Here is a 14,499-nt window from a genome sequence, read left to right as displayed (position 1 = left end):
TCAGGCAAGACCTGTTTCATGCGCTCTTTAACACACCAAACAGAAGGAACTGGCTCATGTTGAGGACATTGGATTGGACATTGCAAGCAAAGATCTGTCAGTGTCAAAGGTGTCACACATTTAAATCAATGTGAGGGGAACAACATACTCGCAGCGGTACAGTAGGTACAGTAGGACCCAGGTACTGTAGGACCCAGGTACAGTAGGACCCAGGTACTGTAGGACCCAGGTACAGTAGGACCCAGGTACTGTAGGACCCAGGTACTGTAGGACCCAGGTACAGTAGCACCCAGGTACTGTAGGACCCAGGTACAGTAGGACCCAGGTACTGTAGGACCCAGGTACAGTAGGACCCAGGTACTGTAGGACCCAGGTACAGTAGCACCCAGGTACTGTAGGACCCAGGTACAGTAGGACCCAGGTACTGTAGGACCCAGGTACTGTAGGACCCAGGTACTGTAGGACCCAGGTACTGTAGGACCCAGGTACAGTAGCACCCAGGTACTGTAGGACCCAGGTACAGTAGGACCCAGGTACTGTAGGACCCAGGTACAGTAGGACCCAGGTACTGTAGGACCCAGGTACTGTAGGACCCAGGTACAGTAGCACCCAGGTACTGTAGGACCCAGGTACAGTAGGACCCAGGTACTGTAGGACCCAGGTACAGTAGCACCCAGGTACTGTAGGACCCAGGTACAGTAGGACCCAGGTACTGTAGGACCCAGGTACAGTAGGACCCAGGTACTGTAGGACCCAGGTACTGTAGGACCCAGGTACAGTAGCACCCAGGTACTGTAGGACCCAGGTACAGTAGGACCCAGGTACTGTAGGACCCAGGTACAGTAGCACCCAGGTACTGTAGGACCCAGGTACAGTAGGACCCAGGTACTGTAGGACCCAGGTACAGTAGGACCCAGGTACTGTAGGACCCAGGTACAACTGCGAACAATTGGAACGAAGGATAATCTTGATGCTTAAAGCCCCAACATGTAACAGCGGCCTCTGCTGTTACAAGTGGTAATTACAGATGCTAATAAATGCTCCACTTTCCTGTTTGTACGGTTCCGATTATTCACTGTTTCTGCTTGTGCTCTCTACTCTCTTAACCTCTCTGCAGTGTTTATAACTGTTTCGACTTGTTTGATTGAAATAAGTCACTAATCAAGCTAGCAAGCGATAAACACATTTTACTTCCTATACGTTCTTCCCAATAAAAGCATCCCAATAATTTGTCAGGGGGGAAGCTTTTAATAGGAAGCTGCTGCAGCAAGAGATGGAGCTACATCTAGGCAAGAATTGACATGGTGCAGTACCAGGCTTTTAGAGCTCAGAGTGGGAATGATAGAGGCACGCTATTTCTCACTATTAGAAGTCAGTGTACCATCAGAATGATTTAAAAGCTGTTATATTAAGGTAAACTATTTACATATTGGGGCTTTAAAGCAGAAAGATAAGTTTAGAAGACACCAGCAGGGAGGATCCACATCAGAATCGCATCCAAGGCGGCCTCAGACTTTAGCCACACCCACTGGAGCCCGCCTCGGCCCGTCCGCGTCAATGGTATTGGATTTCATCCCGCCAGACCCGGTACTGTCATCCACTGTCCGTTCGTTGGACTGCGTCGTCCGCCCATCGCCGTCCTCTGCCAGCGCTCTCCTGTAAACCCCCGCCAGACTCTGCCTGAAGCGCCCCCTGACGTCCAGCCCCATGCAGAAATACAGCAGCGGGTTCACGCAGCTGTTGAAGTAGGCCAACCCCTTCGCCACCGGGAGGCCAATTTTCACCGCCGGGCTATCGCTGTTCACCATCTTCACCAGCAGGAGGCTGTGGTACGGCGCCCAGCACAGGAAAAAAGCCACGACTAGCGACGCTAAGATGCGGAGGGGGCGGGTCTTCCCCAACAGGCGGGTCCGTCGGATTCCGAGGCCAGCCAGGATGTAGCAGATGAGGATGACCATGAAAGGCAACAGGAAGCCGCACAAGAAGCGGATGGAGTAGAGAGCCAACTTGGCGGTGTTGCCCCCCTCCGTCGTCGACTCCTTCACCTCCAGGGAACACTTGCTCAGGTTCTTCTTCAGGTAGACTTGGCGGTAGACAAAGTACGGAGAGCTCATGATGGTGGCAGTGGCCCAGACACCCACGGCCACCAGCCTGGCGGCCCACAGGGTGCGTCGGCGCTTGGTGAAGACGGGCCGCCACACGCACAGAGCTCGGTCCAGGCTGATCACGGCCAGCAGGAAGACGGAGCAGAACATGTTGGCGTATTTGAAGAAGCCGTTGAACTTGCAGAGGAAGACGCCGAAGGCCCAGTGGTCGAAGAAGAGCTTCTTGGTGAGGGAGATGACCCGCGTCAGGCAGAAGATCAGGTCTGCCACGGCCAGGTTCACCAGCCACACGTTGGTGACCGTGTGCTGAAGAAGAGAAGAAGAATCAGAAAAGGAACAATAGAGAAGGGAAATAGGAAAATAATTTCGTTAAATTAGGACATTTATGTATCCGTTGTATTTATGTAGCATACAATTAGCTATCCACCATTTGAAAAGAAAAAGTATGACACCTTGTGATAGAACAAGCCGTTCTCACTCCCGACCAGTGTAGGAAATTAGCGAGGGGCAAAAATGCCCCAAGAAACCTCAGAATGCCCCTAAAAACCATGATCGAGGGGCAAAAATTGCCCTGAGAGTTTTATTTCCCTTCAATTAATTTAATTCATTTCCATTTCCATCTCTTACACACACACTCAGCACCGGCAAGCTGGTTGCCAGGAGATGACGACGAGGAACACACTTACACAAACAGCACTGTTGTTCACACTACGCGTTAGCAACTTTATGCACTAATTGGTATTTTTTAAGTGCCCCCAAACTTTTGTAAATGCCCCCAATTTTTAGACAGTTGCCCCCAAAATATTTCAAAACATTTCCTACACTGCTCCCAACCCATCAAATACTGACATTTTGTCAGGGACCTTTGTCGTTAGCCTGGTAAACCAGCCGGTCACGTAAACTCACATTTCATTTTGTTCTTCGTTTCCGTCTGGCCTGAAGCTTTCTCCCAGTCTTTAGCAGTGGGCAGAAGTTGTTCAGGTGTACTTGCCTTGACTCAGGGAAGTAACCAGGAAGTGTTTGTGTTGGAGGAACGTAGCCGGTGTCAGTGAAAATTTTTCGAGAAAGGGGTAGCCTACTCCACCCGTTACAAAGTGACGGCAAGGGACGAGTTGGGAGTGACAATGTGTTGGATAATACTAACTGCTAACATAAATCATTAGCTGACAAAATAAAAATGAAAACGTTTGACTGGACCATCTGTATTTGAGACATACATAGTGAGTGACTTCAGGTAATGTTTCATGAATTTGCACTGTTCATATCCACCTTCAGCTTGAATCCGGCCACCCAGATCACCATGGAGTTCCCAGTGATCCCCAGCACAACGGTCAGGGTGTAGAGGACGATGGTGACGTTGCCCATAATGGCGTCGATGTCCACCGTTGTCGCCTGGTCATTCTTGGTTGCTTGGAGGACAGGGAGAGTCGGGGTGCCGGTGGGAACCATTGTAGCTGGGACAGAGAAAACACCAGAAAACATTTTACCATACAAACTGATCTGGCACGCCCAAGGACCCCCCATCCTGCAGAAGTAGGGATCCCAGAACCTGTCCATTTCCACCACTGGTTGTTACTCAATTAGTTTGGCAACTTTTCTGCAGTCAGGCCCGGCTCCAGACCCAAATTACGAGGGGGCCTGCCCCTAGCTTGGGGGGGGCCAAGCTACCCAAGGGGGGTCGGGGGGATTCTCCCCCGGAAGAAGATTTTGTACATTTTAAAGTAAAATTCGTCAACCTGGTGCATTTGCGAGCAAAATGAAGAGGCTAAATCTATGAAGAACTACACACATCTCTAATGTGTTGTGACTTTACAAATAATTAGGCCTAAACAATTCATATTAAATGTATTTACACATTGTGCACAAATTGCATTCATTGTGACAAATTTACAATAGTTAATATCCAGCCAGAATCATTGCAAATGGATGTTCAAAGTAACAGTTAGCAATAGCATTCAGTTAATCAATGCCTAATGACAGCCAGATTCCGTTTTAAACTTTAGAACAGAAAAACGGTAAAACGTTTTTAGCATTTTTTTTTATTTTTTTTTAAATGGGGGGGCCAGTTTAGGGAATGGGGGGGCTCGGCCCGGTCAGGTTCCCCCAACGCCGGGCCTGTCTGCAGTACTGCCACAGCAGTAAAAGTCAGGGATTTTGTTATTTAAATGTTATCTTTGTTCTTTACAAAAGCCCCCCCCCTTCCCCACTGCTGCCACGGCAACACAGCAGCACCTTGGAAATGTGGCACTAAGACGGCCAAATGAGATGAGTGACAGCTGTAGCATCTGTCTCTATTCACCTTATGTAGCCCCGCCCACTTGACCCAGTTGTGTTATGACTTCCTGCCACAGAAAGTGGAAACACAATAGGAAGGAGTTGGCTGACCCCCACGTTGGAACATAAGGTGAATAGGGCCTCTCTTAGGGAGGTTTACTCATACAGCACGACCGCTGGCTAACGGCTTTATTTTGTGCACTTTATTTTTCCAATTATGTAAAATGGTGACCTCTGTCCTGTCTCTGTTTTTTTCAGAGTCACATGGGAAAAATCACAGCTAGGAATGTTAACTTTTCAGCAAACAAAAAAACAACTTTTACGACTTTATGAGGACACCAAAATATCTATACGTAACAGCTAGTACTCCTGCTTGAGTAAGACATTCTAGTACTTTTCACCACTGCCAGAGTCCATGCGTTAACGTTCTTCCTCATGATCTGGAAAAGTCAACCAGCATGGTCTGGAAAAGTCAACCAGCATGGTCTGAAAAGTCAACCAGCATGGTCTGAAAAGTCAACCAGCATGGTCTGAAAAGTCAACCAGCATGGTCTGAAAAAGTCAACCAGCATGGTCTGGAAAAGTCAACCAGCATAGTCTGAAAAGTCAACCAGCATGGTCTGAAAAGTCAACCAGCATGGTCTGAAAAAGTCAACCAGCATGGTCTGAAAAGTCAACCAGCATGGTCTGAAAAGTCAACCAGCATGGTCTGGAAAAGTCAACCAGCATGGTCTGAAAAAGTCAACCAGCATAGTCTGAAAAGTCAACCAGTATAGTCTGAAAAGTCAACCAGCATGGTCTGAAAAGTCAACCAGCATGGTCTGAAAAGTCAACCAGCATAGTCTGAAAAGTCAACCAGCATGGTCTGAAAAGTCAACCAGCATGGTCTGAAAAGTCAAAATGTCAAGTTTAAAGTGAGTTTCTGTTGCCAAGTTTGATGTTGAGCTGCCTCAGACATCTTCTTCACCCAGACGTTCCTTGAACACAATCTGTTTAGAGTCTCTTATTTCTCTCAGATCTGCTTATGAAAGATGATTCCAAATATGTCTTACAGGCTCTTATGTCATTCAGCATCAGTAGCATCAATCAATACCAGCAGTGTCTTTGAACAGAGCCTGTGTGTTCAATACTCCTTTCTTATTTGTGATACTTTTTTCTTTCTTTTTTTTTGTATTCATTTGTGTTGTTTTGTATACAGTAGGAGCACTTTATTTTCTTAAGAGCACGTAGCAAAATCTAATATTTGTATTGGCTACATCAGTGAGAAGGATGTTTTTCCTCTTGATACTGCAAGTCAGGGGTGACCAAACTTGTTTTGAATGGGGGCCAGATTAGATCATGTGAAAATACTGGGGACCAGCGTACATCATATGGGTTATAAAAATAAAAACAAATCACATACAGTACAATTGTACTCTTAAGGATTTTGTTTACTTTCTGAAAACATTAGTTCCACCTGTGTAGTTCCTACTTGGTGCTGGTCTACAGACTGTATGATAGTGCTGTCATCGTTAGGTGAAAAACATGCTAATTGAACTTGCTTCATTAACCAATACTGTGTGGAGGGCCACATATAGTATATTTTGAGAGAGAAGCCGAGGGCCACTTACAATCAGTCTACGGGCCGCAATTGGCCCCCGGGTTGGACTTTGGACATGCCTGCTGTAAGTAGAGTGCAGATTCTTTCCATGAATAGTTTGCCTGCAGGCACTATGGCAGGCAACCAACCATCAAAGCGCTATAAATCAAACCAATGATGATGATGATGATGATGATTATTATTATTAATAAAATATCCTATTCTATGCTGGAAGAGTCCCGTTCATCTGGCAAGATACAGAGCTTTCAAGTTACCAAACCGCAGATGCAGTTGGTGGGTGAAAAAAACACCTTGTTCCTGTTCAGTAGCACACTTGGTTGAGGCGGCAACATGACAAGTGGTTTTCCGGGCCGAGAACTGAGTGCACGGGTCAACAATTCAGCGTGTGTTGCTTCCTCTTTAATCACCCACTAAAAACAGATCCAAGGAAGAAGTCAGACATTCTGACACCGAAATGATATGAAACGGAGGGGGAGGGGATGGGGGGGGGGGACGGGGGTTATATTTCTGAACTCGGATGCCAAACAGTTCAGATAAAAAACAAGACGAGAGTTATAACCTTTGGAAAAAAAATAATAATAATGTCAGTCTGTCTAGAAAAGGGGGAAAATATCTGCTCACATGCCATCGTCCTCCTATGATGCTATGGAACATAGTGGACCGTGTGTGAATAAACACGAGTTTGTGAATAAACACAAATCTATAAATTCTTGGAAGATAAAAGGAGACTAACAATATTTTGAGAATGAATGGGATGTGGAGGAGTCAGAGGCGCCTTATCCTCGGCGTCTGACTCATTCTCCTTATCCTCGGCGTCTGACTCATTCTGTCTCGATTGTCTGAGGATGGGTTTTTGTGTATGCTGTGTGTTTTTGTGTATTTGTGTGTCTGTGAGCATGTGTGTGTATGCATCTGTCAGACTGTTTGCATGTGTGTATCTGAATTGAAATTGAAATCTGAATCTGTATCTGAATTGAATTGAAGTGTCTGAATATGGCTTTTCAACAATAGATATTTTACTTAAATGTGCATCCATAACAATACTATGTGTTTGAAGTAGTAATCTGACAGATCCTCATTTGAACATTAAAAATGTAGTCTCCTCCATCTTTGTCCCACAGCCTCACTGTGGGTGTCTCTGCACTACACTTCCTGCAGATCACCTGTCAATCAAACAGTTTGGGTGGAGCTTATATATCCTATTTCTATTTCCCCAGTTCTTCTTTTTGTTTTTGTTTTTGTTTGGGGGATTTCCCCCAGGAAACAGCTACTGTACCAGACACTGGCTGTTTAGAACAGACACCGCTTTAAACAACTGGATACAGCAAATCACTGCTGTGTTATATATTTAAATTACTTAAAAAAAAAGATACAACACATCATTCTCATGGCATTGGTCATTACTGATAGGAAATGCAAGACCACAAATGGAAATAGGCTAAACAACAAGGCTCGTGCTCTGTTTCCTGCTGCAGCAGCGTCACCACAAACTCTAACCAATATGTGACCTATATTAGCCAGTCTCATCAGGACATTTATTTAGCTGCAATGTCCCCCACTCTGTGACACTCACATAGAGTCTCTGTGGTGACCCCCACTCTGTGACACTCACATAGAGTCTCTGTGGTGACCCCCACTCTGTGACACTCACATAGAGTCTCTGTGGTGTCCCCCACTCTGTGACACTCACATAGAGTCTCTGTGGTGACCCCCACTCTGTGACCCTCACATAGAGTCTCTGTGGTGACCCCCACTCTGTGACACTCACATAGAGTCTCTGTGGTGACCCCCACTCTGTGACACTCACATAGAGTCTCTGTGGTGACCCCCACTCTGTGACACTCACATAGAGTCTCTGTGGTGACGGGCAAAGCTCTGCAAAGATTACACTTTGCAAAGTGTGCAAAGATCTCCCATGTAGAAAACTACTCATCCTAGAGTAAGGTGACCAGATTTCTGAAATGGAAACCGGGGACATTTTCAGTTCCGCAGTCAATATATCATTAAAATATCCAATGTTATTATCTATGAAATAAAAAAGGGGGACAATTCCGCTTTCATGTATTTTGACTACGATACTATAATATGATACTATAACTATAATAAACTCTGGTTCAGGCTGACTGATATCCCTCCAAAACACCACATTAAGACACCAGGAACTTGAGGAACACCGTAGAAAAATGCACGCTGTGATTTGATGTAAAAAATGGATGAACCTATATGTCTATCCCATCTACCAGGGGCTCGCTGTGGTCACACCTAAAGCCCGCACGTATAGCTGCCTCATAGGACGCTGATTGGTGCGACAACCACTGGTGGTTCAGATTTAAACCAATAGACTGGAGCGTGGCCAGATGCATTCGTCATGTGATCGTGATCTCGTGATCTGGCGTGAATCCCGCTGCCTCGCAGATCTATCCTGGGAGCCTGACGAATCAGCGTGCGAGCTCATGTTTGATTTGCTCTGGCAGATGCGTCTGCAGGCCGCCCTCCCGTTCAGACACATTTCCACCCGACCGGAAAACGCCCGGGCCAATCACAACCCCTTTGTTTAATACTCCATTCTGATTGGTCAACCATTGGCAGATCCCCCATTCCTGCCCCACTTATTTTAACCGATTGATACCTGATGCAGCATTTGCGTGTATATCCCTCATTTGTGTGTGTATCCCTTTAAGACCGCGAACCGCGTGACGCGGTTCGCGGTCTTAAAGGGATACACACACACAAATGCTGCATCAGGTATCAATGGGTTAAGGAAGTTCTGATTGTAGGACTCAATACGAGACTGAAAGTGGGAAGTGTGGCCACAGAGAACACACACAACTGGCCACAGAGAAAACCTTCTGCTACCAGCAAACATGCACCGCTTCAACCAGAGCTTCCAAATGTTCTTTTCTTTTTGGAGATCAGCATCATCTCTCAACCTTTCTGTCGGCCAGAAATGAAGTGAAGCCTCACGACCCCCAGCAGCCAGTCCAGTCACCAGAATAAAATGTAGGCATTGTACGTTAAACAGAAACGTAAAATAACCTTTCTGAACCAACATACGTGTCCACATACAGCACATCACATTTCTAGAGACGTAAATATTAACATTATACATGTCATCATACGGCCTCATGTTGAGGTATGTCGCTGGGCGAGGCCGCGCAGCGGGTGAGCTTAGGAAGCGAGATGAGAGATGAGATGCCTAGTTCTGCTGTACCAATTCACCATCCTCACCTTTTATCCAAAGTGGGACAATTAGGACCCCCTCGAAAACGAGATGAATCATCTCAAGAGGTTTCTCCTATGAATAAACTCAGATAAGCAGCAACAAACACGTTTACTATCTTCACTGAACGTGGAAGGATTTCCATTTCCAAATAGATTAGAGATGAGTAAAGGGTCAATGAAAAAAAGACAAGATCGGAGGTATCCCAGCTTCTTACCTCCAGCTGTCTGCTTGATATTCCAATGCAGAGGTCAGGTGCTTCGTCTCAGAAGTTACAACCAGAAGTGGAGGTGCATCCTCACAAGCTGCCGTCCATATGGTGTGTGTGTGTGCGCACGCATACAAGCTGGTTTTATTACTTAGAACTGAGTATGTGTGAACGTGTTGACCCTGACCCTGACTTCACAGTGTTTAGATAAAGCGACTACTGAAGACACCAGAGTTCTCTGAACTTCCTTCTCCCCTCTCTCTCTCTTTCTCTCTCTCTCTCTCTGTCTCCCCCGGTCTCTCTCTCATTCTCTCTCTCTCTCTCACACACACACACACACACACGCACGCACGCATGCACGCACGCACGCACACACACACACACACACACACACACACACACACACACACACACACACACACACACACACACACACACACACACAGTTTCTGTTTTCTTTTCTATTTCTGTAGAATTTCTGTAGAAAATTTGTCCTCTCACTCAGACACACATGCACGCACGCACGCGCACACACACACACACACACACACACACACACACACACACACACACACACACACACACGCAGACATATAGTCTTGCTCTCTCTTTGTCTGCCTTCCAATTATTTTCAAAGAGGCTTTATTGGCCTGACCAAGTGCAGTATTGCCAAAGCACATTGCACAACATGAAACTACAGTACATGTTTTAACATACAAACAATAAAACATACTGTAACATTATAAAACATATTGTAACATTATAGTTAAAAAACATCCACCATGTCAACAATATTTGTGTGTGTGTGTGTGTGTGTGTGTGTGTGTGTGTGTGTGTGTGTGTGTGTGTGTGTGTGTGTGTGTGTGTGTGTGTGTGTGTGTGTGTGTGTGAGACAGTGTGTGTGAGAGCAGTGGGTTGTCACTCACTGTCCCTCACAGGTGGTAGGTAAAGACATACTGGTAGCACTAGTTTACATGACAGCTCAGTAACAACAGGGTAATGTGTGATAATGTGTGTTGATATGCCAGATTAGCATCCTGCTGAGTATAGACATTATCCCATTGAACATCCTCAAACATTTCCTTAAAGCGTATAATATTAGCTTCACTAAACTTACGGAAACTTGCTTTAACATTTTTGCCTCTATGTATACTGGCATTTGCTGAAGAGAGGTGGAATATAGGGAAGTGATCTGAAATGTCAGTAACCCTGATTTCGAAGGATAATCAAATGAATTAGTTATGATGTTATCAATTAGGGTGGCTGTTTTAGAAGTAACTCTAGTTGGTTTGGAAATGAGAGGATAGAAATAAGATGAATACAATACATTTAAAAAATCGGCAGTAGGAGAATGATTTTCACTATTGAAAAGATTGATGTTGAAATCCCCAACTAGGAAACAAAGTTTACCTTCCTTATTAATTACATCTAAAGAAGCAGTGAGTGTATCATTGAAGCAAGTGATATCAGTATCAGGTGGACGATAGATACAACCAATAATGACATTCTTGCCACCAAAATGAGAACATGGCATTATTTCCAAGAAAACAGATTCCACTTCAACTTCATTCAATATCAAGGCAAGATCCTTTCTTAGTTTAAACTGATATTGATTATGGACAAGAATTGAAACACCTCCTCCAACCTTCCCCTTTCTATTTGAAAAGGCAGAAGTGTAATGAGGTAAGCTATAGAGCTCTGCAATTTCATCAGTGAGCCATGTTTCAGTTAAGGCAATGATAGAAAATTCATGATTCAGGGCCGACAAATAATGAGTAAATTGATCATTATTTTTAGGGAGGCTGCGTATATTTAAATGGAGTGTAGAAAAAATGTCAGACTTCTTTGTTAAATTGTCAATCAATGTATGGAACTCACTTTAATTATAATAGTTGCACGGACTAGAGTCATTGTTAACTTTGTGGAAAAAGTTAGCATCTGGATCATATGAGTCAGTATAGTCAGCGGATTTACACGCATTTACAGTAAATGGGTTAAAGGTGTCGTTCATGATTTATAGAGAAACGGATCACACACAAGGACGCACGCACGCATACATATACACATACACTCATAAGTGATAACTGATTTGGATTATTGAGATGTGTAGTAGCAGCAGTTTGTATTAATGTTGACCAATAGAATGTAGTCCGGTTTACGTCAAGGTCCAGTGTCACAACTAGACACTTGTGTGAAGTTACCTTACAGTCCAGATTGTTACTGGCAGCAACCCATGTTAAGGGGTGGAGGCGGGATTCCACCCTCCAACACATGCTAACTGCAACCCGCAAGACAGCTAGCTCGCACATGCTAACCGCAACCCACAAGACAGCTAGCTCTGTGGACAAGGCAGACAAGACAAGACTCTGGGGGCTTGTCCAGGTATTCCCTCCATCCCAAGATGTTTGGTTTAATCTACTATTGACATGCTTTTTGTTCAAAGTTTTTTTATTTGTTTTCTGTATATTATACAAAATACAAAATACAGATTTAAATACACTTGACACTTTTAAACAAAAACCCATCCCACAAGAACCCCTGGCCTATTACACCACATAGGCCTACTGTACATCATGTCATACATCACAGTATATCAATACACAAATACACACAAAAGAAAAAGAAAGAAAAGAAAAAACACACAACAACAACAACAAAAACAGATTAATGAAAATAAATATGAGAAAGGGGGGGGGGGTAAATCTATATATTTGAAATGCTTTTAGCGTCCATTTTCTCTACCTGGTCCAGGACTGGCTGCCAGATGGTATAAAAGTCGAGGGCACAACCCCTTGTAGCGTATCGGATTTTTTCTAGGGTTAGATGATACATAAGATCTCTGACCCAGTGATTGAAAGTTGGAGGAAACTTGTCTTTCCATTTAAGGAGTACAAGTCTTCTGGCCAGAAGTGTATCCAAACGCTATCATCTTTTTGCTGCATTGGTTGAGGGAGAGATCATGCGGTACCACACCAAAGATTGCAATTATGGCAAGAGGTTCAATGGATATTTCCAGTATATCAGAAAAGAATTAAAATATGGAATGCCAAAAGTCTACTAATTTTGGGCAAAGCCAAAACATATGTGATAAAGTGGCTGGGGTTGTTTGACAGCGATCACAATTAGGATCCATGTCTGGTGTAAATTTGGCCAATCTCCCCCTGGACCAATGCAGTCTATGTACAATCTTGAATTGTATGACTTTATGTTTTAAACAAATTGAAGAGGAGAATATTTTTTCTAATATGGACTCCCATACATCCTCAGAAAGATCTGTATCTAATTCTTCCTCCCATTGATTTTTTAAATGTATCAAGGGTTCTAGATTGTGAGAGTTGAGTGAGGTATAGATCCTTCCAATACTCCCTTTGGGGTAAGAGCTAAGCTCCAAAACAGATTCAAGGAGAGAGCTGGGCGGTAATGATGGGTAATGAACCGAACATGAAGATACAAAACTACGAAGCTGTAAATATTTATAGAACTGAAAATTGGGGATTTTGAATTTTAAACTCAACTGTTCGAATGATGCGAAATTATCATTAATATATAAATCTTTTAATTTGGCTAGTCCGTTCTTGGCCCAGGTATTGAAGGACCCATCTATAATAGATCTATTGACATGCTTTTAAGTAGAAACAGGGAGTTTAGCATTCATGATTACTACACAGAAACTACCACAGGTTTTACCTGGTTATTACTTTGGTAATTACATGATATTACTTAATTATTATCACACTATTATGCTCTCTTACCATGTTGTTACTGAGCTGTATTGTTAAGTGCTACCGACATACTCTGCTGCTAGACTGCAGCTCTCTCTTGGTATTTTGTCTGTGTCGGTGATGTGGTCAAATTCAGGATGTTTGGATTTCAATTTAGGGAAGTATTAGGTTGGAGTTTTTTGTGCCGTCTCCACTTCCTCTCGTCTTTGCTCAGCTGGCAGAAGCGCTTGTCTTTGGGGAGCCATGCTTGTTTATAGCGGCCTGTCTGGACGACCCGGCTGCGCTCACTGAGTCTGTGCTTTGTCCCGGTCCGTCTACGTTTAATGTCAGTCACTCTTTATAGGCCTTTCTCTCTCTCCCCGTTTCTCCATCTCAATTCCAACTATATTGCCACATACTGTTAATCAGAAACTATGTTTTCAGAGCAGTTTACACAAAATCAACAAAATAACAACAACTTGATACATTCAAACCCTATCGAGATGAGAAATTATTTGGTGTGAAAACATGTAAAACACAAGACTAGATACAGTATAACTTTCTCTCCATCTCAAGGCCCCCACCCCCACCCTCTCTCTCTCTCAATTTCAATTTTCAATTTAATTGGCTTTATTTGCATGATGTTATGGATCAAACAAGTTGCCAAACCAAGAGGTGACATAGACAATCACAACAATACTGTAGTATAAACAGTAAACAACAAAATTAATAAATTAATAATATAAAATAAAATAAAATAAAATAAAATAAAAGCAACAAAGATGTTTTTTGGCGCACTTCCTTCCGGTGTTCATTCTGGTTCCGCCCATGACAAAAAGCGGGGTGAAAGGTGTCCAGACTAACCCCCGCAGTAAACGCACATCTGAACAGACGTCTATACCAGAGGCCTGTACTACAAAGCAAGATTTAGGTTGATCCTGATAAGTTTGGGTTTAAACCTGGTTTAGCCGTACTACAAAGCAAGTTAACTTCTTACCGACATATATTTCCATAGCAACTTCACACTTAACCTGGTCCGCAGCAGGTTAAGTTGCAAGGATAAGATTAGACCTTAAATACACCGCCCACGAACCAATCGAAGCAGTTTGGAAAAATGGCCAACCCCTTTCTGGACGAGTTTCCCATCGAGGAAGGAGCACGAATTGTAATGTTGAATTAATCAAGGATAAAGCCTTGCACTTGTTGGCTATTTTAATTAAGCCCTACTTACCACTTTGGAATATGTTTTTATATATTCATTTTTGTGCTCTCAAGTAGCATCATACAGGCCAAAAGCAACACAGTTGCAGCTGCAAAATGCAGGAGTAGCCTAGATATGAATCATCTTAATATGGGATCGCCTGTGTGCAGGTGATCCCATATTAAATTGC

At 43.8% G+C, this 14,499-nt stretch overlaps 1 protein-coding gene across 1 annotated transcript; it reads right to left on the bottom strand.

Annotated features, from left to right (window-relative positions):
• Positions 1–1,326: 1,326 nt before the first annotated feature.
• Positions 1,327–9,489, bottom strand: LOC310785752 (C3a anaphylatoxin chemotactic receptor-like). Its single transcript, XM_083646886.1, has 3 exons — positions 9,417–9,489; positions 3,375–3,559; positions 1,327–2,411 (listed from the first exon to the last, which is right to left on the bottom strand). Exons 2-3 carry the CDS (start codon positions 3,552–3,554, stop codon positions 1,509–1,511), a joined length of 1,083 nt encoding a protein of 360 aa, XP_083503012.1. The 5' UTR covers positions 3,555–3,559; positions 9,417–9,489; the 3' UTR covers positions 1,327–1,508.
• Between the last annotated feature and the right edge of the window lie 5,010 nt (positions 9,490–14,499).

The sequence above is a fragment of the Poromitra crassiceps genome (genome assembly GCF_964638095.1).
Source record: "Poromitra crassiceps genome assembly, chromosome: 11".
In the NCBI taxonomy this organism is placed as follows: domain Eukaryota; kingdom Metazoa; phylum Chordata; class Actinopteri; order Beryciformes; family Melamphaidae; genus Poromitra; species Poromitra crassiceps.
The sequence above is the reverse complement of the archived record's forward strand: the minus strand, read 5'-3'. Positions and strand labels throughout refer to the sequence as shown.

What these genes read in the sequence shown, in the direction of transcription:
- LOC310785752 (XM_083646886.1), bottom strand. Translation starts at nt 3,554, where the DNA reads ATGGTTCCCACCGGCACCCCGACTCTCCCTGTCCTCCAAGCAACCAAG. An exon ending in TGGCCGGATTCAAGCTGAAG is followed by an intron (nt 2,412 to 3,374) that starts GTGGATATGAAC and finishes TCTCTTCTTCAG; the next exon opens with CACACGGTCACCAACGTGTG.